Genomic DNA, 26,876 nt, shown 5'->3' with positions numbered 1-26,876 from the left:
ATGGCACATTCTCTCATGTTCAGTCATGTGGAACAAGTGGTAATGGCAACCTCCAGGCTGGCATGCATATGCCAGACAGCTGCTGTCTTGTTGGCCTGTTTTCTTCACTTTGTTACCAGCCAGGCATTTGAGTTTGTGTTGCTTGGAATAAAGCAAATGACAAAGTCATTTGTCAGCACTCTTGGGCTGTTAATATTAGTATAATTTATTACTATGGTGCTGCGTCAGATGTTTGATAAATGCACTGTCATATACACATATGTATGTCTTTCTTTTTCACTTATGGAACTCTCGTCGTTTTCATGTTAGAGTTGGGGCTAGAAATTTGATCCTCTAACATCCCTAATCATTTTTCTCTTCTCCAATTCACACATTTCACTTTTTCTTTTGTAGTCCCTGTGTGAGGGGATGCGGATTTTGGGTTGTGTAAAAGAGGTAAATGAACTGGAATTGGTGATCAGTCTCCCTAATGGCCTCCAGGGGTTTGTACAAGTGACTGAAATCTGTGATACTTACACCAAAAAACTGAATGAACAGGTGGCACAAGAAGAACCTCTGAAGGTAAGAGAAACCTGAATGTAGTCTTGTTCTAGAAATAAGTGGTACATAAACAGATGTAAAATTGCAACTTTGTTAAGTGCTAAAAAGGAAAGTACAATGTGCCCTGAGCATTGCAGTGAAGGAATTTTTTTTTTAATCTTTTTTCTTTTAACTAGTAAGAGGATTTTGACTTTGTCCAGGGAGCCTGGAAGATTTTCCAGGCCTCCTGAGGAACGGATGCTTGAACTGTGATCTGAAGGAGGAGGGTTTATTAGGTAAAGAAGGAAGGGCCTTTAGGCAGAAGGGCATGGTGTGCAGCAGAGAGAAGACTTGTATGACTGAAGCGGAAGGCACAGGGAGAGTGGCGTGGGATAGGGCTCAAGAGCTGAGTGGAGGCCTGACCCTAGTAATGAAGGTTTTCTAGAATCAATAGGAACCACTTGAAATGGTCTCGTTGGGATGGGTGATATGTAGACAACATAGAGTATAGATTGAAGAGCCAGTTATGAGACTCAGATTTTTGGCAGCTTGGGGTAAGAATTCACTGAGAACTGAGGGAGGTAAAGTCCTTGTGATGGTTTTGGTGTGGATGGTGAGTCAGAGTAAAGTGTCAGGAATGAACCCTCGGGTTCTGTTGATCGCCAGCCATCTCATCCTAAGATAGGAAACTCCAAAGGGGCCCTGGATGGGAGAGATGACCATGATTTGATTTTTGGATATGTTGCGTTGGAGGTGCAGTTGATAGGTGATTGCAGAGCTCTAACAGGGTTAGAAACGTAAATGTGTGCCAACGTCTCGTATAAGTGGTAACAAGCTATGAAGGGAGAAGAGGGAGCTTAGAGGGAGCCAATAGAGTGAGAAGAGACGAGAAAATTGAGCCTGGAGCGAATACTGGATTTTAATTGCTCTGGTCTGAGGAGGAGAAACCACTGAGCAAGGGCCAGACAAGGATTCTCAGTGTTGGGAAAGGGCATGTCTCAGATTTCTCATTTGTGTTATACAGGACCTGGTGGGCTTGCCTGAACTCTTCTCACCTGGGATGCTGGTGAGATGTGTGGTGAGCAGTCTGGTCGTCAAAGAGAAGGGCAAAAGGAATGTCAGACTCTCTCTCAACCCTCAAAAAGTTAATAAAGTGCTGAGTGCTGAGGCCCTGAAGCCTGGCATGGTATGTATTCGGGGTCAGGGAAGTGGAGCAGATAATATACCTTCTCCCTGTCCAGAAGCCATAGATTGTTGAAACCCTAGGAGAATTAATAGTCATGACTTTCCCTCTTCTGTCCTCTGGTGGGAATTAAGGTTGAAAGTTGAAAGGAGGGGTGGGTTTGGGTGAGATGGTGGGATGATGTGTCAAGATGGATGGTAGGAACTCTTACATTTGCTAGTGATATTTGCTGTGTGGCTCATTACCTTTGAGTTGAACTTTTGGGAATGCTCTCTGCCCCCAGCTGCTTACAGGCACCGTGTCCAGCCTGGAAGACCATGGCTACCTAGTGGACATTGGTGTTGGTGGGACCAGAGCTTTTCTGCCACTGAAGAATGCCCAGGAGTATATCCGACAGAAGAACAAAGGTGAGCAGAAAACAAAGGGCTAGTACATATCGGTGAGGTGGTACAGTTGGGGATTATATTTAAATTATTTTGATGAGGATGATGATAGTATGGTGATGCTGAAGGCTGCCTGACTTGGCTAAAATTAGTCATTCATATTAGCTGATGGAAAGGCGAATATAGGGTCACACTAAAATCTGATGGTCGAGTTTTACTTTTTCTCTCTCAGAAGAAGTTGCCACTGAAATTTGAGCCCTCAGGGCCTCTGAACCAGCACTTCCCTGTCTTTTTTTTTTTTAAAGATTTATTTACTTATTTATTTATACAAGCACTGGGTACAGTCAGAAGCGCGGGAGGGTGAGAGAATTCACCAGAGCCAGAGCAGGGAGCAGAGCAGGCAGAAGGACCGAAGTACACTGCTGAGGGGAGCAGCGGGCGGCAGGAGAGGTCTGCGCGCCATGCGGGACCCTCCTCCAGTGACCGGGGAACAGCCGGGGATCGAACTGATGCTGCAGAGGCTGTGGGCAGCTTCACAACCCAGCGTTCAACCGCTGCGCCACCAGGGAGGCCCAGCATTTCCCTGTCTTATTGAGATTTTTCCATGTTTTGGGGGAGTTTTTCCACATGTGGGTGTGCTACATAGTAACTGGGCTGATGGGACGTGGATCTTTTCAGGTATTGCTTGAGTCCAAGTTAAAGGTCCTTTTCATAGAATTACCTTTCTTTTGGGGGGGCTGGGGCTGGGCTTGCAGGTGCTAAGCTGAAGGTGGGTCAATACCTGAACTGCGTCATTGAAAAAGTGAAAGGCAACGGAGGAGTTGTTAGTCTGTCTATTGGTCATTCAGACGTTTCTGTTGCCATTGCCACTGAAGAGCAAAACTGGACCCTTAACAACTTGCTACCAGGATTGGTGGTCAAAGCCCAGGTGCAGGAGGTAAGCCCTTCCTGTTACTTTTCTGAAATAAAAGTAATGTTTATCAAAGTACATGTACACAGTCTAAACTCTGCTGTGACCACTGGTCACATGTGGCCATTAAACACTTGAAATGTAGCCAATGCCACATGGTGAAATGGTAACATTGGATTTATTGGGTTATTAAAGTAAATTTCACCTGTGTTTGTAGTTTTTAAAATGTGACTGCTAGAAAACTTAGTTACATATGTGGCTTGCATTATAGTTCTATTGGACATTACTGATTTAACAAATCAAGTGGCATTAAAAATGAAAAACTGTCTCATCCTTTCTAACCCATCTTTAACTTTTTAAGTTTCTTTTTTGAAATTTCTGTGTTTCTAAATTGCCGAGATTAGTAATAAGCATGTAAAAACACATGTAATTATATCTTGGCTTGTCAGTTTTAGGCATTGAGTTTTAACTTTTCAAGGGAGATGAAGATTTGACTGTCTTAATCTCCCCTCTCCTCAACTTCCCAACAGAGGTGCATTTAAATTTTGGGTAAATGATTATTCAGTATTTAAATTTTTATGATTACATCAATATTATTTACTGCTGAGCTAGGTATTATACTATCACCCCTGAAATTGTTTTTTTGTTGTTGTTGGAGTCAATAATCAGCTTTGTTTTTGTCATTTGCTAAATTCTTTTCTTTCCTATCACGATTCTTCACACACCCTTTCATTCCTTTCACTGCTATTTTCCATGTTTTCAAACCCTTTAAATAATCTCTTACTTTGTTTTTTCCACCTGGAGACTCTTGCACTGTCCCCCTGTGGTACAAAGTGGCTTGCTCTGTCAGGCTCCTGCATAGCTGATGTCTAAGGGCTTCCCTTCTCTCATCCTGGATCCTTCCCCACTCTCTTGTATTGGCTCCTTCTTTGGTTTCAGGCCTCTTGGCTTATTCCCTTATTTTAGTTTGCATATTTTCCAGAAGAAACCTCATAATGGTACCAGGGAGGTTAATTTCTTGACCTCGTGAGTCCTGGGATCCCTAAGATCACTCTAGGGTCCATGATTCATCAGAAAGGCTCACAGGGGCCTCCCTGGTGGTGCAAAGGGTTAAGCACCGCACTATGAAGCAATCCACAGCCACTGCAGCACGAGTTCAATCCCCAGCCAGAGGGAAACCCACATGGCAAGGCAGACCTCTCTTGTCTCACCCGCTACTCCCCTGAACAGTGTATTTCAGTCATTCTGCCTGTTCTGCTCCCCACTCTGTCTCTGGTGAATCCTCTCACCACTACCACCCCCCCCCCCATATCTCTGGCCTATACCCCAGCTCTTGTATGCATAAATAAATAAATCTTTAAAAAAAAAAAAGAAAGAAAAGCTTACAGGACTGAGCCTATAGGGGTATTCATGACTATGACTTATTACAGGGAAAGGAGGAGAGACTGTAAGACAAAATCAACAAAAGGAAAAGGCCTGTGGAGTGAAGTCTGGGAAACCCAGGAGCAAGCTTTGAGAAGTTCCCTCCTATTGGAGTCAGAAAGGGTGTAGTCAGTTCTCCAGCAGCATGTTATGACTGCACATGTGAGATGTTTTCTACCAGTAAACTCATTAGAGACTTAATTCCTGGTGCTTTATTGGGCCTGGTCACTTAGGTACCCTCTGTCTGACACAGTTACGATGGAACATGTAGCATTGAGTGTTTGGTATGGACACATCTCTCACATTCTCAGTTTTTTCACAGAGAGGTTTTTCATGACTTGTTCTGTTTATTTCTAGGTGACTTCTTTTGGCCTTAAGCTAAACTTCCTCTCACATTTCACTGGTCTGGTGGACTTCATGCATCTGGATCCCAAGAAAGCTGGGACGTATTTCTCAAATCAAGCAGTAAGAAATGTTGCGCTTCTCTTTCCTTGATTTCAGTTGTGTCCCAGTCAGCTGTCCAGTCCCACAGCAAGCTGTGGAGTGGGCCGTAGGGCTGCAGTGGCGCGAGGCGGTGAGGGGAGGAAAAAGAGTTTTGGAGGAGCACAAGAAAGTTCCAGTAGTTATCTCTGGGGACTGAGGTTATGAGCCCAGGGAGAAAAGGTAGCTTTTGGTTTTTATTTTGTGTTCTTTCATTTCCAAACTTAACTGATTTCGAGGCAGGGGGATAGGGTTTGGGTAACAAGTCTTCTCTTTTGTAACTTAAAGTGTTTTGGTGGGGGGAGGAGGAGTGTAGGATGTAACATAGGAGAACAAGATATGTTAAAGTAGACATGTTTAAATAGAAAAATGTAGCTTAAAAAGTACTCTGAGTAGTAGAAATAACAGTTTTGAAAAAAATTTTAAAGTACAACTGGCTGAAATACTGAAGATTATGTAATCAGGTGTTAGTAATAATTAACTCTGGGTAATTTTTCTCTCTTTATCTAAATATTCAAATTTTCTACAGTGAACATGGATTATTTGGGAAGATAATCTCAGAATGTTTTCCAGAATGAAAGAAGATTTTATTTTTTTGTTTTTAACGGTGATACATGCTATAGATGCCATAGAAACTTTTTTTTTTAATAAAAATGAGCTTTTTCATCATTCAGTGACATCTTTGTTGACGTTTTAGTAGACCTCTTTTCCTATATATTGTTCACATTTTGGTAAACTTATTCTTAATAATTTTTTTTGCTCCCTCTAGTCATATCTGTGTGCAGAGTTAAGTCATTTTACAGGCCGTGACCTTGTGTGTGGCCTGTTCGTGGTGACACCAGTACATGTTTTCTGTCCCATATGTGTTGTTAGCATGATGGTGTTAAGGTGATATTTTTACTGCCTTGAGTAAGCCTTAATTTAATTGCACATAACCTTCTAGGACATTTTATTTGAATTTTCTGTGTGCTACTTGACGTCCAACTTCATCAGCACATGGAGAGTCTTGACCTCAGAAAGTCTGCTCCAGGGGTCTTATATCCTGTGTGTCTCCTGATCGTTATTCCCTTTTCCTTGTGCAGGTAAGGGCCTGCGTCCTCTGTATCCATCCTCAGACAAAAGTTGTACGGCTGAGCGTGCGCCCCACATTCCTGCAGCCTGGGCGCCCACTCACCAGGCTCTCCTGCCAGCACTTGGGAGCTGTGCTGGATAACGTTACTGTCCAGGGCTTTTTCAACAAAGTTGGTGCCACCTTTAAGCTGAAGGATGGGTCTCTGGCCTTTGCTCGGGTAAGGCCCCTCTTAATTTTGCCAGGTATCTTATCACTGGAAGAACTTTTGGATCACCAGTGTCCTTTTTTGCTTCCTTTACCCCTTATGTTAAATTCCTATTTTTCAATATTCCCAAGTGTGGCAGACTACTCATTGGGGCCGGAACAATGCACATTTGTTATATTAGAGTGCCTTATAATTAAATTTACTTAATTATACTTGGTTGATGGTAGTTTCAAGAATAAGTTAGGATCTGAAACACAATTTGGCAAAGGTTTTCTTAAAGGGCCAGGCAGAAAATACTTTTAGACTTGTGGGTCATGTGATCTCTGTTCTAACTACTCAGCTCTGTTATGGCTAAAAGCTGCCATAAACAGTATGTAAATGAATGGGCCGGGCTGTGTTCTAGTAAAACTGATTTACAAAAATAGTGGTTCGTCAGCCTCAATTTACTGACTCCTGATCTAGATTCTTCTTTGACCTTATAGAGATTCCATGATGGTAAAGAGCCGTTTTTAGTTAGAATAATTTTAATAGGTATTCAGAGTACTGTTTTGATGGCAGGTGATAAATGTGAGTCATCTTGGTGTGCTGTAATGTCTGATTGCCTCACATCTCTCTTCTCTGGTTTGTCTTTAATCACTTGGTACTTTGCAGCTCAGCCATCTCTCTGATTCTAAGAACGTCTTCAATCCTAAAACCTTCAAGCCAGGGAATACTCACAAGGGTAGAATCATTGACTTCAGCCAAATGGATGAATTGGCTTTGCTCTCTTTGCGGACGTAAGTCTTATTAACATGTGTGTGTATGTGTGTGGGATGGGGGCACAGGGTGCGGGGTTGGCTCCTCTGTAAATGCAGTTTCTCCTGGCCTTCCTTGGTAAGGCTTTCCTTCTTTGCTGGTGCAACTTAAGTAGCCCTGAATTTTAGGCCGCCTCTGCTGTAGTTTATTAAATGCTTTGTTTTCCTTTTGTTCTAGAGCTATTATTGAAGCTGAATACTTCAGGTATCATGACATTAATCCTGGGGCATTGGTTAAGGTAAGGCCACAAGCATATAATTAGTCCTCCCCCTCCCTTTAAATATTTGTTAGTTCACAGTTTAACTGTCAGCTCATTAGTCCTCACGGTAACACATTTAAAGTCTTGTTCTTTGCCTCTGCCTGTTAACTGGGATTTCTTTCTCTTCCCTTGGCAAACTTGTAATTAATTTCAAAGTAACCGTCTTACCTGTACCACCCAGCTACACAGAGGCAGTAGATCATCAATCCTTGGGTTGATAATGTTTATTAGACCAGCTGTGGTAATTGAACCCCGGGGGGGGGGGGGCGCTGTGTAGGAAACCGGTTCCAGTTGTCTCTCTTGTCTGGGGCAGCTAGCTCACCTTTATAGGTAGAGTCCATTTTAGGGGAGACATAGTCTTCTCCTTTAAAGATTGTACTTGTAAAGCAGACAGAAATTACTTGCTCACACAAAAAGGTATGAAGATTCCCATAAATATATTGACTATATCCAGATCAGGGTGGAGTTTGTGCCTCGCCTGTATGAGATCTGGAGCAGCAGGCACAGTTGGATCAGGAAGCTGGGCTTTGTAAGATAGGTATGATGTGCTTTGTTGTAAGAGGAGGAGGAAAGACCATTTTTGAAGCATCTTGGCATCTTTTCTTTGGATTCCCTAGGGCACAGTGGTGACCATCAAGTCATGTGGGATGCTGGTGAAGGTGGGCGAGCACATTAGGGGCTTGGTACCTACCATGCACCTTGCTGACATCCGGTTGAAGAATCCAGAGAAGAAGTACCACGTTGGGGATGAGGTCAAGTGCCGGGTGAGCCTCACTCAGGGTCTCTGTTGGGGACTGCACCAGCTTGCAGTGAGCACCGTGCTTTTCAACTGAAGTTTCTTTTTCCACAAAACATCACATAATATCTATAGTGCTGTGTCTAGTATGGTCCCTGCCCTTGAGAATTGTCTAGTATAATTGAGAGGTCAGATATCTGTACATGGAGAAAGCAGGCCAGTGAGACCTTTTGCCGTGTGCTTCAATGCAGGCCATATATGCTGTGGTCAGACCTCAGATAAAGGCCTTGAAAGTGGCATGGGGCAGTAAGAATCATCACTGATAACAGAGAGCAGCTACCATGTAATACATGCTCTCTACCAGTTGCTACCCAAGCACATGACTTGTGTTATTTTTTTCAATCCTTAAAACAACTCAATATAGTAAATACTGTTGCCCTCATTTTGCAGGTGGGAAAATTAAAGCTTAGGAAAGCCAAGTATCTAACCCAGTGTCATACAGCTAATAAATTGCAGAACCAGTTTTCAAATTCACCTCTATGACAGTAATGTCTTCTACATTTCTGGCAGCAGTAGAGCTTGAACTGGAAAAAATGGGTAGGATCTGGGAGGTTGAAGAGGAGCAAGGAGTGTGTTAGGCACAGAAATGGCACAAACAAAGGTACCAAAACTTTATGACAGACTTGAATCCCAAGAGAAATTAAAGAGCATTGTGAAGAGTAAATGTGATGCTACACAGTGTTTGTTTAGCACAGGACCTGGCATGTGCAGGTGCTCAGAATGTTAGATTTTCTTTTCTTTTCATTTTATTTCATTGTTACTGAGTCAGCAATAACTCGTTGCCCGCTGGTACAAAATTTTTAGTAGCAGGGTTAGGTGTTAGAGGATTTTCTTTGCCCTCAAAGAGATGACTTTCTGAGGGAAGAGAGCTAGTTGGATCTCTTAGTCTTAGTTTGTAGCTAATATGCAACAGTACTTAGCTGGTAAGTCAGTTCAGTTTTTCCTTCTATTAGATGAGATGCAAGTGGACTAGGGCCCTAAAGCAGTTAGAAAAACCTGTGACCCAGGATTGGAGTGCAGTGGGATGATGAGTGCTGCTGCGGCCCCCTAGGGCGTAGTTTGCACCAACTTGTGGTAGGAAGTATTTTGGAAATAGTGATTCACCTAGGTTGTCATCTGGCAGGAAGCAGGAAGGATCTGTGATAGGTTATCCTCAGAGAGAAAGAGATAGCAAGTCCTTAGGAGCTAACCATGGCCTTTGGCTTCAGGGAGTTGCAGGGACCAACTCGGTGGCTCTCTTGATACTGGGTAACTTGATGATCCTCCCCTTAGGTTTTGCTTTGTGACCCTGATGCCAAGAAACTGTTGCTGACCCTGAAGAAAACCCTCGTTGGGTCCAAACTACCTGCCATTACCTCCTATGCTGACGCCAAGCCTGGTCTGCAGACACACGGCTTCATCCTCAGGGTCAAGGACTACGGCTGCATTGTGAAGTTCTATGGCGATGTGCAGGGACTGGTGCCCAAGCATGAGCTCAGTGCCGAGTCTATCCCTGACCCGGAGAACGTCTTTTACACTGGCCAGGTATCCCTTTCCCTGGATCGCTCCCATCCTTGGTGACCCCCTGAGCACAGATTTGAAGGAGTAGTGGGAGAGTTACTTTAAGAGATGAGGAGAAGTGCTTGGGCCTGAGCCAGGTATGAGGAAGAGATGGCGAACAGGACAGAGAGAAACCCTTGGTGGTTCAACAGCAGCTGGCAAACTAATGGACTTCAAACCTACAATTTGGAAGAAATGATTAGTCTTTACCAGTAACACATTGGGTGTCCCTCACATCAGAAATTGTTCTGAGGCCACTGTCACCACAAGGGGGCAGTGTCATAAAACTATGCGTCTGGGTCTGTCTAGGAAAATAAAAATTTTGAACTTGGGGTTACACCAAAAAAATTTATTCAAGTCTTCCTTTCACCCAGAAAGCCTTGTGGGATTCTGTGTAACTCAGTACATGTCTCTTCACTGCCTTCCCATCTGACCCAGGGTTTTGGTGGCTCTCTTAAGTCCTCTGCAATGTTTACGGGGGGCACCTTTCTCTGGGACCTGAAAGGCCAGCTGTGAGGAGTTAACTAAGCAGATGTGCTTCTCACCAGGTGGTGAAGGTTGCTGTGTTGAACTGTGAGCCGTCCAAAGAGAGGATGCTCTTGTCCTTCAAGCTGTTGAGTGATCCAAAGAAAGAGTGTGTGGAACACAATCAGAAGAAGAGAGCCATTAGCACTGGGCAGGTACTGGACTTGTCCTGACAAACCTCAGCTTCCTGAGGAGGAGAGCCGGGTGCCCTGGCCCACAGGATACTGGAGCCCACAGAGGGGAAGGGTTGGGGAAGCCAGAGGAGATTCTCAGGCTAGAGAGATTTGGGGTTCTCTCTGAGAGACCCTCATGTATGCTTTTTCCTGTGTGTCAGGGCAAATGGAAGCTGCCCAGGGAAGGACAGGTCTGTCACAGTCTGGCTTTTCAGCATGTCCTGCTGCCCTCTCCTCTGTGTTCCCTAGGGCCAGCCTGCAAGTCTCTCCTTTCTCTGGGACCCGGTGGGAGGGACTGGAGAGAGGAGTGAGCGCACCAGTGGGTGGTATGTGTGTTCGGCAGTTGGGCAGGGGTACAAGGGTGGTGTGTGGGGGGGATGGACAAAGCTGCCTCTCTGAGGTTGACCTCAGTGATCCTAGTGCTCAGATTTGATGCCCTGCTCTCCTGACCCAGGTGAAATTGCTCTGTGCTTGACAAGTGCTGATTTTGGTCTTTCTCTTCCCTGAGTAGTTGGTGGATGTGAAGGTTTTAGAGAAGAACAAAGATGGGTTAGAGGTGGCTGTCCTGCCCCACAACATACCTGCTTTCCTCCCCACGCCTCATCTATCAGACCATGTCGCCAATGGCCCACTGTTGCTTCACTGGATCCAGGCAGGCGATACCCTTCACAGAGTACTGTGTCTGAGCCAGCGTGAGGGACATATTGTATCCTTTACTGATATATCTGGAGTGCTGTGGAAGGTCGGGGAGTTATGGGCCTGGGTGTGGGAGGGCGGGTAACCCTGGGTCAGCTCTGCTCTTAGAAGCATGATGAAAAAATATTGGCCATTTGATTTCAGAAATACCTTCATAAAACCAAGCCATTAGCCCAGCCTGCCTTCTCCCTCTATTCTCCTGGTGGACAGTAAGAACAGGGTTAAAGTGCTGCCTGCTTGAAGATGCTGAGGGTCGGGGCAGAGTAAGAGTCCAGGGTTCTGGGAAGAGATAGGGTGGTGTGCCAGACCCAGCGGAATATTCCCTGTCACACAACTAGACTTTTTTGAGGGGTTCAGTGCTTGTCCCCTCGAGTTGGAAAATTAACGTAACTGTTGTCCTTTCCTGCCTTTCCCATTTTTCACCCACTACCCTCCCTGTTCCCCCTTGGGATTTGGGGCTTAGAAAATTCCTCTTGGTCTCGGTGTAGGTGCTTTGAAGGAGAACACTGCCTCTTCCCTTACAGAATTTAATATCGCTTTAGAGTGAAGGTGGGCAGGGAAGGTGAGGAGCGCTGGTTGGTGTGCCATGGGAACAGTAGAGGGCTGTATCATGGCCAGTTCAGCTGCCAAACCTTTGGGTGGGCCACTCCTTTTTTGGTCCCCTCCAGTGATCTGTAAAGGAGTTCATGAGGGAAGAAATAAGGCAGTGGTTCTCAAACTTTTGTGTGCCTCACAATCACCTGGAGGGATTGTTCAAATGCAAGTTGCTGGACACCCCCCCTCACCCTCGCCCCCCCCCCCCCACACACACACACGAGTTTCTCCCTCAGTAGGCTGGGTGGAACTTAAGGATTTGCATTCCTGACTAGTTCCAGGTGATACAGATGCTGCTAACCTGCACACTTGGAGAATCACTGGAGTAGCAGAAGGTGTAGAGTGAAGTGATGGTCATTTCATCTACTCTTTCTGGAATATTCCTTGATGAAGTGCTACCAGCTCCTTTGCAGGAAACCAGCTTTGGTCTCCACAGTAGAAGGTGGCCAGGATCCTAAGAGCTTCTCAGAGATCCATCCTGGAATGCTGCTCATGGGTTTTGTGAAGAGCATCAAGGACTACGGTGTGTTCGTCCAGTTCCCCTCAGGTCTTAGCGGACTGGCCCCTAAAGCTGTAAGTTCAGCCCCCTGCAAGGGCCTTTGAGGAGAGAGAACAGGTCATGGAACTCAAGCGTGGGAAAGAGCGGGTACTCATCCCTTGAGAGATTTTCAGGGGCATGACATGAAGCACCTGGCGAGGGGGAGTGAAGCTGAGCTTTAGCCCATGCTCCTTTGCCCAGGCTGCATGTCCTGACTCAGGGTTGGGTCCCGAACTTCATGCTGCAGCATTGGGCAGGTGAACAGCAGCCATGAAGACTACATTTGAACATACTGAACATGTTTTTGGACTCCCAGTATATATAGACATGGAAATAGGTTTTCCTGGGCACCTTGAGTACAGTTTTTTTTAGCCTCCTGGGGTTTTTGAGGTATTAAGTTACCAGAATACCCTTGAAATTATTAGCTCCTCTGCCCCCCCATCTCACTGAATCACAACCTTTTTAGACTACATGTTGTTATGCCTGCTGAATAAACAGACTCTGAGTGGGGCATGTCTGGTAGAAGAAAATAGCTTATAGCTCATTCACACCTCAGATAATACATGAATATTTCTCCCTCTCCATACTTTTGTCTCCCTGGTGTTTTGCCTGGACAATCTCATTTGTATCTCCTACCAGAACAGTTTTTAAAATGGGAGCAGGGGGAGGGCCCCGGAAATGTGCTTAGTGAGGTCACAGTTCTCATTAGGTGTTAGAGGCCTGGCAGTAACGTGAGTTCTGGTCTGGGCGTCCCCTGGAAGTCTGAGTTTGGCAGCCAGGACCTTGTGTATGTGTTTGTGGAAGGAGCGTAGTGCTGTGCTGAGAGGGCTGTGGGGAACATTCTGGGCCTCATTCGACCCCCATTGAACTCTTTGTGGGCACATGAAATGGGTTTTCTTCATGGAACTTCCTTTCCTTTCCCATTTTCTTCCCGTCAGCTCATGAGTGATAAGTTTGTGACCTCCACAAGTGACCACTTTGTTGAAGGACAGACAGTGGTTGCTAAGGTGACCAATGTGGACAAGGAGAAGCAGCGGATGCTATTATCACTGCGGCTGTCAGACTGTACTCTGGAGGACATGGCTACCACAAGTCTCCTTCTCCTCAGCCAGTGCCTGGAGGAGCTGCAGGGCGTGCGCAGCCTCATGAGCAACCAAGGTAGGGGAACAGGGTTGAGGAGGGTTGAGGGTGGGGAGCACCCTTGAGTGCCGCCTGTCTGTTTTGATGGGTTGTTGGGCTTCTTGGAATTAAAACAAAAAAATAAACTTTTTAAAATTGGGAATATGACCTGCATTAGGCACACTAATCAGTAAGTGTACAGCTCAGTAACCGTTTATAAGGCAGACACCCGTTTACCTTCCTCCCAGATTCACATGCTTCCACCCAGTTTGGAATCTGATCACAGCTTCATCGTGCTGTGCAGTGTTTACCTGTTCCCTTTTTGTTTCTTTGTTCAGCAAATACACAGTGGGTGAGAAATTGAGAAATTGCAACAGGCCCTGGTAGAGGTTTCAATGGGGGCTCTTATTCTGACCCTCTTAGACATGGAACTTTTTGTGGGATTGTTGCAAACTTAATGGCAATTAGGAACAAAAGACTTTAGAGGGTAGATTCTAAACAGAATGACTAAAAATTCAGAAACCAAAAGAAAACTTAAGTCTTTGGTATTTATTGGTTGTCTTGACGAATGGGTGGCTAGGGAGGTTTGCAAGAGGCTTAGGTCTTTCTACCTGTGATAATTCTCATGAATATTAAACATTCTTACCAGAGGTGATTTTACCTTCATGGTGGTTGCACTGCTCTACTGCCCTCTTGCATTTCCAAAGCAAAAGATTGGAGAGTGTTGTTTCCTGTTACTAATCCCTGTTTCCTTTGGGTCTCTGGCAGACTCTGTGTTGATCCAGACACTGGCAGAGATGACCCCAGGGATGGTGCTTGACCTGGAGGTACAGGAGGTGTTAGAAGATGGCTCTGTAGTGTTCAGTGAGGGCCCAGTGCCTGGCCTGACCCTGAGAGCCAGCAGGCACCATCGGGCAGGTGAGTGCTTCTGTTGTGCCCATCATGGTTGATGGAGAATCCCTTTGCCAGTTACCCTCATCCTGGCTACAGAATTTCCAAAGACATGGGGTTGATGAATTGGTACAATTGAAATTTTCAGCGTGCCTATCTTGTGTGAGTGCAAATCAAGATAACTGACAGCATACTAAAAAAGGTGCAGGTATAAATCCTTTTATTGTTATAATTGGGTCACTAAGTTTTTGTGTATCAGCTTGCATAAATTAAGGCTCACCTGCACTTGAACAATGGGTGCTAGCAACCCCGGACATACGTCCTTTTATCTTCTTTTTTGGGCTTAAGGACTTGCAGGGCTCTTGGAGGGGTACTGTCTCCCTTCACCGTGCTGCAGGAGAGTGATCACATTGTTTGGTCCCGCACTGCAGGACAGGAGGTAGAACCTGGGCAGAAAAAGAAGGTTGCAATCCTAAATGTTGACATGTTGAAATTGGAAGTACATGTTTCCCTCTGCCACAGCTTGGTGAACAGAAAAACTAAAAAGGTAAGTTTGCTGATACGCCACACACCCCTTCAATCCCATGCTTTTTGCTTGGGGTTCTAATGCCAAACTATAGATAGGGTGGCTGTGTGCCTGGATTTGGCTAGGACATTCCTAGTGTCCACCCGTCATCTTGGTGTTGTTATTGACAGCACTTTGACTCTGGTTCAGATGATAAATTCTGTGGTCACCTGTGTTTAGGGCCAGGCAGGTAATGTGAATGAGTGATATGAGCAGGTGGGTTAGGCAGTGCTAGCTGTGGGATTGACAGCATAATGCTTGACCTGGAACCAGGGACAGAGACTCTTCAGCTCCCTGTGGTTGTTGCCAAGTGGGAACATCTGGGTATAGTGTCTGATTTTTGATAGAAGGCAGAATTTTGATTTGTATTTTAAATAAATGCTGGAAATGACATTTATAATTTAAAAAAACATCATATGATCCAAACAAAATACATCCATGGGTAATCCTGACCTCCAGGCTATTCATCCTCTATGTGACAGAAGAATGGGTTCAAGAGAAATCTCAAAATTTATATTTTCCTCTGGATGGCATAATGTATTTGGTCCTCATCTAAAGCATTATGAGTATATAATTGCATAAAGTATGAAGCAGAGTTTTAGGTATAATCCTTAATTGTAGTTGCTTAAAGTTTTAAGACTTTGAGACAAGGAGAAATAAGAAATGAAGCCAGCTTTTCACTAGATTTTCTGGCAGGTCCCTGTCCCATTTTATCATCTGAGTAAAGCTGGTACACAGTGTGGATTTTGGGAAAAGATAGGCCATATGCCTTGCACCCAATAATCTCTCAGTAGCAACTCTGCTTGCTGAATGAATGAAAGAACAGATTTATTTGGTGGAGAGCTGCGAGACCAAGAGAGTTATGAGTCTTAGTATCTTAAAGCTGGAGAACCATTAGGTCAGCTGGCTGTGCATCAGAGTCACCTGAATAGCTTTTTAAATTTGGATTTACTAGTGCCAGGATAAGTCCTCGGAATGTGAATTCAAAACTATCGCTAACTCTAAGTGATTATAGTGTGGCATCTTGTGTTTACTCATGCCACCGTGGTCTAGTGAGTAAAAGCCATTTGTTCAACAGCTCAGTCTAGCCTTGGGTCCCCTAGTTTCCAGAGGGCTACCCCAGCCCTGCCTTGCCTAGTGGGTGATGCCTGAGTACTTGTGGACTCTAAGAAGCGTGGATGATAGCTTTTCTCTGTCTTCTAGCTGAAGAAAGGCAAAGAATACCAGGCGATTGTGCAGCACCTGGAGGAGTCCTTTGCTGTTGCCTCCTTGGTAGAGACTGGCCACCTGGCAGCCTTCTCCCTGACCTCTCACCTCAATGACACCTTTCGCTTTGACTCAGAGAAGCTGCAGGTGGGACAGGGTGTTTCCCTCACCCTCAAGACTACAGAACCAGGAGCAACTGGTCTTCTTTTGGCTGTTGAGGGGCCAGCTACTAAGAGGACCATGAGACAGACCCGGAAGGACTCTGAGACGGTTGAGGAGGATGAGGAGGTGGATCCAGCTCTGGTTGTAGGGGCTGTGAAGAAGCACACCCTGTCCATTGGGGATATCGTCACAGGGACAGTCAAGTCCATTAAGCCCACACATGTGGCTGTGACCCTGGAAGATGGCATCATTGGCAGTATCCATGCCTCCAACATTCTCGACGATGTTCCAGTGGGCACCTCTCCTACTGCCATCCTAAAAGTTGGGAACACAGTCACTGCCCGAGTGATTGGCGGGCGAGACGTGAAGACATTCAAGTATGGAGGCTTTGGGGAATGGGCTTGCTTTAAGGAGAGGTTGTTGTAATTGTGGGAGAAGGAAAAGGAACATGAGTAAAAAGTTGCACTAAATCAGTCTTTTAATTAACAAAAACTTTAACCAAAGTATCTTTTTTTAAAAAAGATTTTTTTTAAAGATTTTCTTTTCTATTTATGCATACAAGAACTGGGGTACAGGCCAGAGGGGTGAGGGGTGAGAGGATTCACCAGAGACAGAGTGGGGAACAGAACAGGCAGATCGACTGAAATACACTGCTGAGCAGAGCAGTGGGCGAGACAGGAGAGGTCTGCTGCGCCATGTGGGTGGCTCCCTGGCCAGGGATCGAACTCTGTGCTGCAGTGGCTGTGGATAGCTTCATAGGTTGCATCTTAACCCCTTGCACCACCAGGGAGGCCCACAATTTATTTTTATTTATTTATGCTTAGAAGAACTGCGGTGTAGGCCAGAGGTATGAGGGGGTGAGGATTCACCAGAGACAGAGTGAGGAACAGAAGTTGGATCTACTAAAATACTCTGCTGAGGGGAGCAACAGGCAAGGCAGTTATCCCTGTGCCACCAAGGAGGCCCCAAAGTATCTTTTTGTATGACCTTTTTAAAAATGGAATCTTGGTGGACCTCCCCTGTGGTGCAGCGGTTGAGCGCTGGGTTGCGAAGCTGCCAGCAGCTTCTGCAGTGCCGGTTCGATCCCCAGCAGCTCCCCGGCCACCGGAGGAGGGTCCAACATGGCGCACAGACCTCTCCTGCCGCCCGCTGCTCCCCTCAGCAGTGTCCTTCGGTCCTTCGGCCTGCTCTGCTCCCTGTTCTGGCTCTGGTGAATTCTCTCACCCTCCCATGCTTCTGACTGTACCAAATGCTTATATAAATAAATAAATAAATCTTAAAAAAAAAAAAAGGGAATCTTAGTTAGCCGTTAAGAGCACTGATTTAAAGTTAGACCTGGGTTTGAATTCCGAATTTGCCACTTAAAATTATATGACCATGAACTAAGTAGTTAACTCATTGAGTTTTATTTTCCTAATATGTTAAGTGAGAATATGGTAGTGACTAACTTGTTAGGGTCATTGTGAGGACTGAGAGAACATCTGGAATGTGGTGTGCCTGGCAGTTTGCCTGACACATAGTTAATGCTCAGTGTATGTTAGCAGTTATGATAATCCATCCTTTGCCACATACCTTAATTATTCTCATTTTACTTAAGATTAGTTAAATATGGTATTTTAGCAGACATTTTTGCTACAATAAGAAAAAAACAAGAGTTGAAAGTCCAGCCACTAGTTTGCACACTAATTTCACTAACTCCCTGTGGGATTTTTAATAAGACTTTTATCCCCTCTACACCTCAGTTTCCTCATTTTCCAAATGGAAGATTTGTACTCTGTAGTCTTTAAGAAAAATTCTTTTCAGGGTGTAATATGATAATCCCAGGAGATCAGACAAGGCAGCTCCTTGACATTGCTACAGAGGATGAGGGTGGAAACCCTCAGGCCTGATGCATGACTAATGGGTGATAGGGCAAAATAAGCAGATGATTTTTTAAGCTTGGTTTTGTGGAGAGAAATTCTGCTATCCAGATTACATTGTTACAGAGATAAGAGAATTGATTTGATTTTGTTTTTTCCTCCAGGTTTCTACCAATAAGTCATCCCAGATTTATTCGAACCATCCCAGAGCTGAGTGTTCGGCCAAGGTGGGGGACCTCTGTCCTGGTAGTGTGGTCTTGTGGAAAGAGCACTGGGTTTTGGAGTCAGGAGCCTGAGTTCTAATCTTGATTCTGCCAGTGTTATGATTTATTTGCCTTTCCTTCCTGCCTCATTCACACAAGAGTGTTGTCACATTCAGTGAGAGGTTATTTGTGAAGCAGTTTTGCAAACTGTAAAATAGTGAAACTATTACAAGAGAAGTACAACAATTTTGTTTCTTTAATTTGTAAGGATTTTGCAGACTACCTACCTTGGAGCTTGTTTAGGCCTAGATGAATGAAACGGGAAAGACGAGTTCTCTTGCCACTGTTGTGAACATTTCCCTTTAAGGAAGGAAATGGGTGTAGAGGGTTGTAAGAACAGGGGCGGGGGAGGGGGAGGGCCTGTGTGCACACTCCTTGGCCCCTTGGGGGACATGCTTTTAAGCTACAAGTCTTATCCAGAGGTTGGTTTGCTCTTTCCTGCCTTTCTGCAAACAGTGAGCTGGAGAAGGATGGCCACACTGCTCTCAGCACTCCCTCTGCCAGCCCCTTGGAGAAGATTAAACAGTACCAGACTGGTCAGACTGTGATTTGCTTCTTGAAGAGGGTGAGTAGTGCTCACCCTGCAAGGCGATACCATCCTTTAGGAAGATGGGAGGGAAGATGGAGACAAAGGCCATTAGCATGGGGCCTTGATTCTGTTTACCACTGTGTTGGTTGTGGGGATGATATTAGGCCTCTATTCCTGAAAGACTTCTAGTCTAATCAAGGAGCTAAGTGTAAGGTTTACAAAACAGCAACTCAGTTCAATTGTTTATAGATTACTTGTATAATTAAAAATAAAATACGGAGCAAAATTTAAAATAAATGTGGTATTGAATTTTAGATTTTTGCTTTGCAAAAAGCTCAGGTGCAGTGCAAAACAATATGTGACTGGGTGCCAGATTATGTGTTTGAACCCCACGTGGAACGGGAATTCAAAAAGGATAGAGATCATGCAAAATGTTCTGGTGGGAATGGTGCGACAGACCTCCCCTGTCTCGCCCGCTGCTCCCCTCAACAGTGTATTTCGTCAGTCTGCCTGTTCTGTTCCCTGCTCTGGCTCTGGTGAATCCTCTCACCCTCCCGTGCTTCTGACTGTACCCAGTGCTTGTATAAATAAATAAATAAACAAATAAATAAATAAATAAAATGTTCTGGTGGAAATATGTCACAAAGTTGGACTGGACTTGTGCCATCAAGCCTCCTCACTGTTGCTGAGCTGCTTCCGTAGCGCCTGTCTGAGCATGTTGCCAATGCTTGCAACCCCCTTTACCCACTGTCTGGAGATACTCACACCCCCTGGATGCCTTAGGGTGGTATTTAAGATGCTTCATAATCTGACCTCATGCACTTTGTATAGCAGTACCCTCTTTTTCTCTCTCTTTTTCTCTCTTGTCTTTATTTCTACCTCTGGAGTACCCTTATTCCTATTGTTTAGAAACTTGCAAGGTCCAGCGTGGATAACCCTCCCTCGCAACAAGGTCACCTGTATACTCCTGCAGCATGTAGTACTTCCTCCATGTTGCTTGCTGCTCTAGTTATTTGACTTCTCTTTGTAGACTATAATCTCCTTGAGGGCAGGGCCTGGCTTTTATTTATTACTATGCTGCCACATGCAGAGAAGCAGCTTGATAAATGTATTAAATTGACTTAAAAATTGGGGTGTGTGTTTTGGGCAGGACACTATAACAGTAAAGGATCAAACTCTGAATTAATTTAGAAATAACATGTTGGTCCTTGGAGAAGGTTAATAGGCAGTCGGCACAGCTGAGCTTGGAGGAAGCTCCAGGGGTCTGTGGGATTAGTCCTGCTGTTTGAGGGAATCTCTGAGGTTGTTATTTTGCCTCCTAGTCAACTGATGCACCAGGAAGGATGCATGCTCTGCTAAGCACTGCGCTAGATGCTGAGTGAGCCCGTGAGAAGTGGAGATTGGGCAGGGGCATTGGATTATAGAGAGTATTTCCCTTGGGAGACTAGGATCAGGGCCCTTTTTCCTTTTAGGAGAGTGTATATTTTAGTGACTGAGAAGAAGAAATGCTTCTGTCTGCCCCATTCATTTCTCCTCTTTTCCCCCCAGTACAATGTGGTTAAGAAATGGCTTGAGGTGGACATCGCTCCAGATATCCGGGGGAGAATTCCCTTGTTGCTCACTTCTCTTAGCTTCAAGGTCAGTGTGCTTCAGATCTCTGGAGAGGAAACCTGAGCTCGCTGGCTCAACTCTGTGCCTGGTGTGTGTGCTCACAGTTGTTTCAAGGAACCATGGGTCTAATTGGGGATCAGTTTGGGAGAGACTTGTTACGCAGACTTAAATGCTGTGGTTCTGGATGAGTGACAGACCTTTCTTCAGACATCACAGTAATACTTTTCTTGTCCTTCCAGGTTCTGAAACATCCAGATAAGAAGTTCCAGATTGGTGAGGCACTGAAGGCCACCGTGGTTGGCCCAGATTCCTCCAAGGCCTTCTTGTGTCTGTCACTCATAGGTATGGTGATGGGATGGGGCCTGGCCAGGTAAGGGAGTGGGTAGAAAGGAGCAGGGGCGGGTCTGCAGTTTCTGCCCAGGTCAAGGGACGCCTTCGATATGGAGTCCTCAGGAAGTGTAGTGTGGCTGGTGTCTTCTTGGAACAAGTTTGGGGGGGCTTTTCACTGTGGCCTGTGTCACACTGCTGCTGCCTCAGTCATCTTTGCCTACGTAGTTGATTTTTTCAAGTCTCAGAAAGGGTTGTCCACCACATAGCCTTGGCATGATTGTCTGGGTCTTAGTGGTCAAGTCTGAGCAGCCAGTGGTTGGCCAGCCTTCCAGCTGCTTGGCTGTCGAGCTTCCTCTTCCGTGACCTGGTCCTCTTCTCTTCCCAGGTCCTCACAAGCTTAAGAAAGGGGAAGTAGCCATGGGCCGGGTGGTGAAAGTGACTCCCAACGAGGGACTGACTGTGTCCTTCCCCTTTGGGAAGACTGGAAAAGTCAGTCTATTTCACATGAGTGACTCCTACTCAGAAGCAGCCCTGGAAGACTTTACCCCCCAAAAGATTGTCAGGTAGGTCAAGTTTTCTTCCTCTTTTTGGCCTTCTGTGGAATTGTGGAAGTAGTTGTAGAAGTAATATGGGATTTTGTACCAGAAAAAATATAGAAAGTGAAAGTTTCTATTGCTTCTCTCTCCTCCACTTTTTGCCAGAATGTGTCATTCAAGAAATAACCATATCTGGTTTTACTTTTCCCTCTATTAATAGAATTGTATTGTCTATACTGTCCTGCAACTTGGATTTTTCTCAGTTTATCATGGATTTTTTTCTTTTCCCATACTGGTATATCCAACTCTAGCTTGCTCTTTCACCTTATTTATAAATTTTTTAATATCCCATTGTATATTTTTTTATTTAAACCTCTGTTTAAATAATGTTGAAAGTAGTATCTGCACATATGTTTGGATACTAGTACAAATAAACTGTGAAATAAATTCTTAAGAACAAAATCAATGTGTCAGACAATGTTACACATTTTGCCTCATTGCCCTCCTAAAGGATTGTGCTAATTTATATCGTCATTAACAATAAATATGACTGTTTCTCACACTTCCGTGAACACTGGTTATCTCAATTTTTATTCCTAGCCATTGAACAGGCAAAAATTGATCTTTCATTTTATTTATTTATTTTTTTTTAAAAAAAAGATTTATTTATTTATTTGTTTGTTTATACAAGCACGGGGTACAGTCAGAAGCACAGGAGGGTGAGAGAATTCACCAGAGCCAGAGCAGGGAGCAGAGCAGGCAGAAGGACCGAAGTACACTGCTGAGGGGAGCAGCGGGCGGCAGGAGAGGTCTGCGCGCCATGTGGGACCCTCCTCCAGTGGCCGGGGATTGAACTGGCGCTGCAGAGGCTGAGGGCAGCTTCGCAACTCAGCGCTCAACTGCTGCGCCACCGGGGAGGCCCTGATCTTTCATTTTAATTTGCTTTCCTCTTGGGCCTCCCCGGTGGCGCAGCGGTTGAGCGCTGGGTTGCCAAGCTGCCCGCAGCCTCTGCAGCACCGGTTTGATCCTCGGCTGCTCCCTGGCCACCGGAGGAGGGTCCCACATGGTGTGCAGACCTCTCCTGCCGCCCACTGCTCCCCTCAGCAGTGTACTTCGGTCCTTCTGCCTGCTCTGCTCCCTGCTCTGGCTCTGGTGAATTCTCTCACCCTCCCGCGCTTCTGACTGTACCCAGTGCTTGTCTAAATAAATAAATAAATCTTTAAAAAAAATAAAATAAAATACTGAAAGCTTTAAAAAAAAAAAATTTGCTTTCCTCTTACTGGTCATTTGTCATCTTTATTGGCTGTTTACTTCTGCTCTGTGCTTTGCTCGCCCAAGTTGCCAGCTCATTTTTACATCGTAGCATTTATCTCTTTAATTAAAAAAACTAATCTGTAGGTGTTCTCTGTTAAAAGATAGTGACCTGTTTGCATCTGGGGTTGGGCTTTATTTATGATCTATTTCAGATGTACAAAAATAAATCCACCTCAGAGTTTTAAAACTGTTTTGTGGCTTACATAGGCTAGCATTAAAGAGGCAGATTTCAGCCTGTTGCAACAATGGTGTGGAACCTGTAGGAAGCAGGGACTGGAAAGTATTTAATTGCTCACTTCCTGATCTTAGGTCCTGGCTACCAGCAGCTGCCTAAATTTTCAACCATTTTTCATGACTAAGCAAAAATTTCTAGGGCCTGGGAGAAGAAAAAGAATGCATTAGAGCGATGCCTAGCATTTTATCTTCTGAGGCTTACAAAATGCTGGTGTGATTTTGGGCAAAACATTTGCTCTAAATACATTTTATTATAGCCAAACCAATAAAAGCATTTTGTTATAGCCAAATAGTTGCAATTCTTTGATATGTCAAATATGGATAATAATTCCCTGAAGGTAAACAATCCTTTGAGGTCCTTTCCCACTTTAATGGCCCCAATATTATGTCATCCAAGGCAGATACCTGTTATGGGGAAAACCTGGACAACCTTGTTGCTGAGATCCTTTGTACTGCTAATAAGATTATACACTTAGAAACTGCAACTTTTGTCTGCTAAGGACGTTTTAGATGAACTAATTTTGGATATCCAACTAAAGAGTAACCCTGCTTTTTCTCCTGGAGGGTTCCCCTCTACTCAGGCCTCACTGGTGGGCCTCCTCTGCTCTTTTGCTTAGTCTGCATTAGTACCCAGGTTGTCACCTGGTCCCTAGAATCAGACGCTGCCAGGACCCAACATGGGGTTGGCCTCATCTCCTAAATATTGACACGTGGTGCCCCTGTGTGTCTTCCAACGGGCTTTCATGTCTCTTCTTGCTTTCTTCTCCCCGCACCTTTCTTGGGCAAGAGGGGTGGCTGGTGTTATTTATGTGTGACAGAGTAGTAAACTAGGGCTCAGAGATCTGACTTGTCCAGAGTCCCTTGCCTCGTTTTCAACAGAATGAAGGACAGAGCCCCTGCCTTGTGTGTCCTTGCTCTGCCCATTGGTCAGCCTTGTAGAGAGGAAGCTGGAGGCCTTCTGTTGTCTCCTGAGATGTTGAAAAAATGGCATTTCTTCTGTTCTTGTTCTTATTCTAGGTGTTATGTCCTGTCCACAGCAGGCCATGTACTCACTTTGTCTCTGCGATTGTCCAGGTAGGTACCTGTGTTGGACAGGAGTCGGGGAGAACACTGACAGAGGAGAGGTTACGAGGATCTGACACAGAACTTTGGGTTTCCCACCTTTTTTCTCTGTCTATTCACTTTATACTTTCTCTGTTTTCATCCAGAAAAGCTGCGGATATTCATATTGCTAAAAGAAACTGCTGGGGTTCATGCTTCCCAGGGAAGGGTTCACACATTCACATGAGGGTGTGTCCTCAGGGTTCCATAGTAGGGGTGAGTGTGCCATGGACATTTCTCTTGATTTCCCTCTGGCTTGGTTAGCCTCCTCTTCCTGTTTCACAGAGCCAGCTCACAGACACAGATCCCCATCTGACAGGACTTAGGAGAGGGTAGGGTAAGGTCAGTATATCCCCTGGACAGGTCAAGAGTCATATCATCATTGCAAAGTTTGATTATCATGAGTTGCGGATGAGGGTGGGGAAAGGGTTCACGTGAATGTTACTTTTTATTCCTTTAGGACAAACCCAGAGACAAAAAGCAAAATAACAGATCCTGAAATTAGCTCCATCCGAGACATACAGAAAGGACAGCTCTTGAGGGGCTATGTGAAGGCCATCGAGCCCCACGGCGTGCTCTTAAGGTGAGTGAGATGGAACCTTGGGACCTGGGTCTTACCCAAGTGCCTTCTAGGCCTATCTTGGGCTGCAGCCTGCTGCACCCCAGTCAGCTTCTCTAAAGGGAATGTGAGGGAGGTCTGCGAGCTCCCTTTGGTTTTGAAAATTCCAAGAATTTTGTTCTATTTTCAAATAGGTTTTTAATTATTCTGATTTGGTGTTTTGGACCAAGAATGTGGCACATTCATGATCACGATTTGTAAATGTTCTGTGAAATCACACAGTGTTCAAAACCCCCTAGATAGCCCAACATTCCCTGCCATAGTTACATCTCCTCTTTTAGCAGTTTGTGATTGTGAAGCTCTGATATGAGGTAAAAAGTGTTTTTCAGTCATGTCTTCATTATGCTGGATGATTTTTTCTCAGTTTAACAAGCCTTTTTTATCCTGTGCAATGCCAGGAACTTGTCTGTCATAAAAACCTTATCACAGCTTGGGTCCCAGGGACAGTAAAAGCACTAGGCTTGGCCAAGACACTGTTGTATTTGTGACCGCTGGACCCTTGTCTCTCTCCTGTCAGCCTTGGCCCCTCTGTTGTGGGTTTGGCCCAGTACCCACATGTCTCCCAGTATAGCCTGTCCAAGAAAGCGCATTATAACAGATACCTCCCTGAAGGGAAGCTGCTCACAGCCAAGGTCCTAAGGTGGGTGCACGCTCTCTCCCTTCCTTTCCCTTCCCTCATCCCCTCCGTCCCTCCTCCCCTCTCTCTGGGAGTCCGAGGAGGAGGTTTTGAGGTAAACTTCAAACATAATGGCTTGGGTCGTGGGGAACACTATATTCAGATGAACAAAGCCCCTTTGTTTGGAGCTTCTTGCCTTAGCTTCTAAAAGGCAGATGTGGAGACTTTTCTTTGCATGGACACCTGTTGTTGGGGATGGAACGGGGTCACATCACAGCTGTCCTTGTGTGTTCCCGCTAATCATGACAAAAGGTGCAAGTGATGCCTCAGAATACTGAGTGGGTTCAGGCAGGGGTGCAGGCCCAGCTGGAGGACGAGGGGCACAGGGAGGCCTGGTGCTCGAGTGCCCACTGTGCTCCTCTTCCCATTCTCACTGTCACCCTCCCGCCCCCTTGTCTTAGGCTGAACCACCAGAAGAACCTGGTAGAGTTGTCATTCCTCCCCATCGACACTGGGAAGCCGGACGTGTTTCCTGCCTCCCTGGGACTGCCACTCCTAAGGCACGGGGAGAGGAGAGTGGAGGCAGAAGAGGAGAGAGAGCAAAAGGGAGAAGAGGAGGAAGAGGAGAATGAGAAGAGGAAAGAGAAGCAGCTGAGAAAGGGGCAGGAGATGAAGCGACCCAGCAGGGAGAAGAAAGAGCCCCCGGAACCACGGGAAAGGAGGCAGGGCAAGCGCTCGCGCGCGGAGTCTGGAAGTGAACAGGTGTGTGCTGGGGCGGGCGCTGTGGTGCCAGGAGGGCAGAGGGGGGAGCACTGCTCCTGGGCCAGATGGAGACTGTGCAGTCTCCCCGTCATCTCAGGACAGGGTGAACAAGAAGCAGAAGAAGGCTGCCCCGTCTGAAGAGGACGACAGTGGTGTCGAAGTGTATTATCGGGAAGGAGAAGAGGAGGCAGAAGAGTTGCTTGTGCCGCCCAAGGTGAGGGGAGTATTGGATGGGGGGGTGACTGCTCTGGGCTGGGAAGTCCTTGGTCCCCGTCTCAGAGCCGGGCTGGCTCCCACAACACCCTTCTGTCTCGCTGCTCCTTGTGAAAGGGAAGAGTTGGTCATCAGCTCTCTGGGGACTGCGGCCCTCTCTCACCCAGAGTGGGCAGCATAAAGTCAATTCCAATCCATGTTTATTAAGTGGAGCCAAATCAAACTAGTCAGCCGGGCAGATAAAGAGGCTTAGCTTTTTCTAAGCCCTTGTCCCCCTCTGCAAATGAGGACAATGCTCCTTGAACTGAGGACTGGGTATAGAGGGGCCTCTCAGGTGAAGTGCCACAGCCCTATAACCCTCAGAACATTGTCTCATCTCGGCTCAAGTTTTACTGTTATTTTATGCATTATGTCACTTTGTACATGTATTTGTACATATGCATCTACAGATGTGTATACGCAAGCATATATGTGAGTGCATGTATCTTTTTAAGACTTTTACCTAAGTTAATTTATTTGCAAAGAGAGTTTCTATGCAAACAAAGTTTTTATAAAGTTTCTGGGGCCTAGCTTGGTCCCAAGAGGGGAGGAAAGTTCTCTGAGCATGGTGGGAGTCCCTGCTCTTCCGGGCAGGTTGGGGCTGAGGACCGGGGAGCGGCCTGACCCAGTGTTTTCCTCACAGGAGAAGCAGAGCAGGCCAGCGGAAGTGCCCCGTCTGCAGCTGTCTTCTGGCTTTGTTTGGGACGTGGCGCTAGACTCTCTGACCCCGGCCTTGCCACCTCGGGGAGAGAGCTCAGACAGCGAGGACGAGGAGAAGCCACAGCAAGCCATGGTGATGTATTTTGCAGAGCTTTGAC

At 45.6% G+C, this 26,876-nt stretch overlaps 1 protein-coding gene across 1 annotated transcript in view; it reads left to right on the top strand.

Annotated features, from left to right (window-relative positions):
• Nucleotides 1-26,876, top strand: part of PDCD11 (programmed cell death 11) — a gene marked incomplete at its 3' end in the record, with an annotated part of 33,749 nt that overhangs the window by 3,480 nt on the left and 3,393 nt on the right. The window contains exons 4-31 of the mRNA XM_084245333.1: nucleotides 394-561; nucleotides 1,544-1,705; nucleotides 1,986-2,109; nucleotides 2,841-3,022; nucleotides 4,775-4,882; nucleotides 5,980-6,186; nucleotides 6,826-6,950; nucleotides 7,147-7,207; nucleotides 7,846-7,992; nucleotides 9,297-9,548; nucleotides 10,112-10,243; nucleotides 10,773-10,967; nucleotides 11,954-12,124; nucleotides 13,028-13,247; nucleotides 13,977-14,126; nucleotides 14,531-14,646; nucleotides 15,868-16,409; nucleotides 18,056-18,118; nucleotides 18,611-18,719; nucleotides 20,232-20,321; nucleotides 20,534-20,636; nucleotides 21,010-21,187; nucleotides 23,726-23,782; nucleotides 24,270-24,392; nucleotides 24,946-25,068; nucleotides 25,506-25,806; nucleotides 25,904-26,020; nucleotides 26,702-26,851. Coding sequence (XP_084101459.1) covers nucleotides 394-561; nucleotides 1,544-1,705; nucleotides 1,986-2,109; nucleotides 2,841-3,022; nucleotides 4,775-4,882; nucleotides 5,980-6,186; nucleotides 6,826-6,950; nucleotides 7,147-7,207; nucleotides 7,846-7,992; nucleotides 9,297-9,548; nucleotides 10,112-10,243; nucleotides 10,773-10,967; nucleotides 11,954-12,124; nucleotides 13,028-13,247; nucleotides 13,977-14,126; nucleotides 14,531-14,646; nucleotides 15,868-16,409; nucleotides 18,056-18,118; nucleotides 18,611-18,719; nucleotides 20,232-20,321; nucleotides 20,534-20,636; nucleotides 21,010-21,187; nucleotides 23,726-23,782; nucleotides 24,270-24,392; nucleotides 24,946-25,068; nucleotides 25,506-25,806; nucleotides 25,904-26,020; nucleotides 26,702-26,851 — 4,476 coding nt within the window. The remainder of the gene's footprint in view (nucleotides 1-393; nucleotides 562-1,543; nucleotides 1,706-1,985; nucleotides 2,110-2,840; nucleotides 3,023-4,774; nucleotides 4,883-5,979; nucleotides 6,187-6,825; nucleotides 6,951-7,146; nucleotides 7,208-7,845; nucleotides 7,993-9,296; nucleotides 9,549-10,111; nucleotides 10,244-10,772; nucleotides 10,968-11,953; nucleotides 12,125-13,027; nucleotides 13,248-13,976; nucleotides 14,127-14,530; nucleotides 14,647-15,867; nucleotides 16,410-18,055; nucleotides 18,119-18,610; nucleotides 18,720-20,231; nucleotides 20,322-20,533; nucleotides 20,637-21,009; nucleotides 21,188-23,725; nucleotides 23,783-24,269; nucleotides 24,393-24,945; nucleotides 25,069-25,505; nucleotides 25,807-25,903; nucleotides 26,021-26,701; nucleotides 26,852-26,876) is intronic.

This window comes from Talpa europaea (assembly GCF_964194135.1).
Source record: "Talpa europaea genome assembly, chromosome: 10".
NCBI lineage: Eukaryota > Metazoa > Chordata > Mammalia > Eulipotyphla > Talpidae > Talpa > Talpa europaea.
This window is presented reverse-complemented; position numbering and strand designations above follow the sequence as displayed.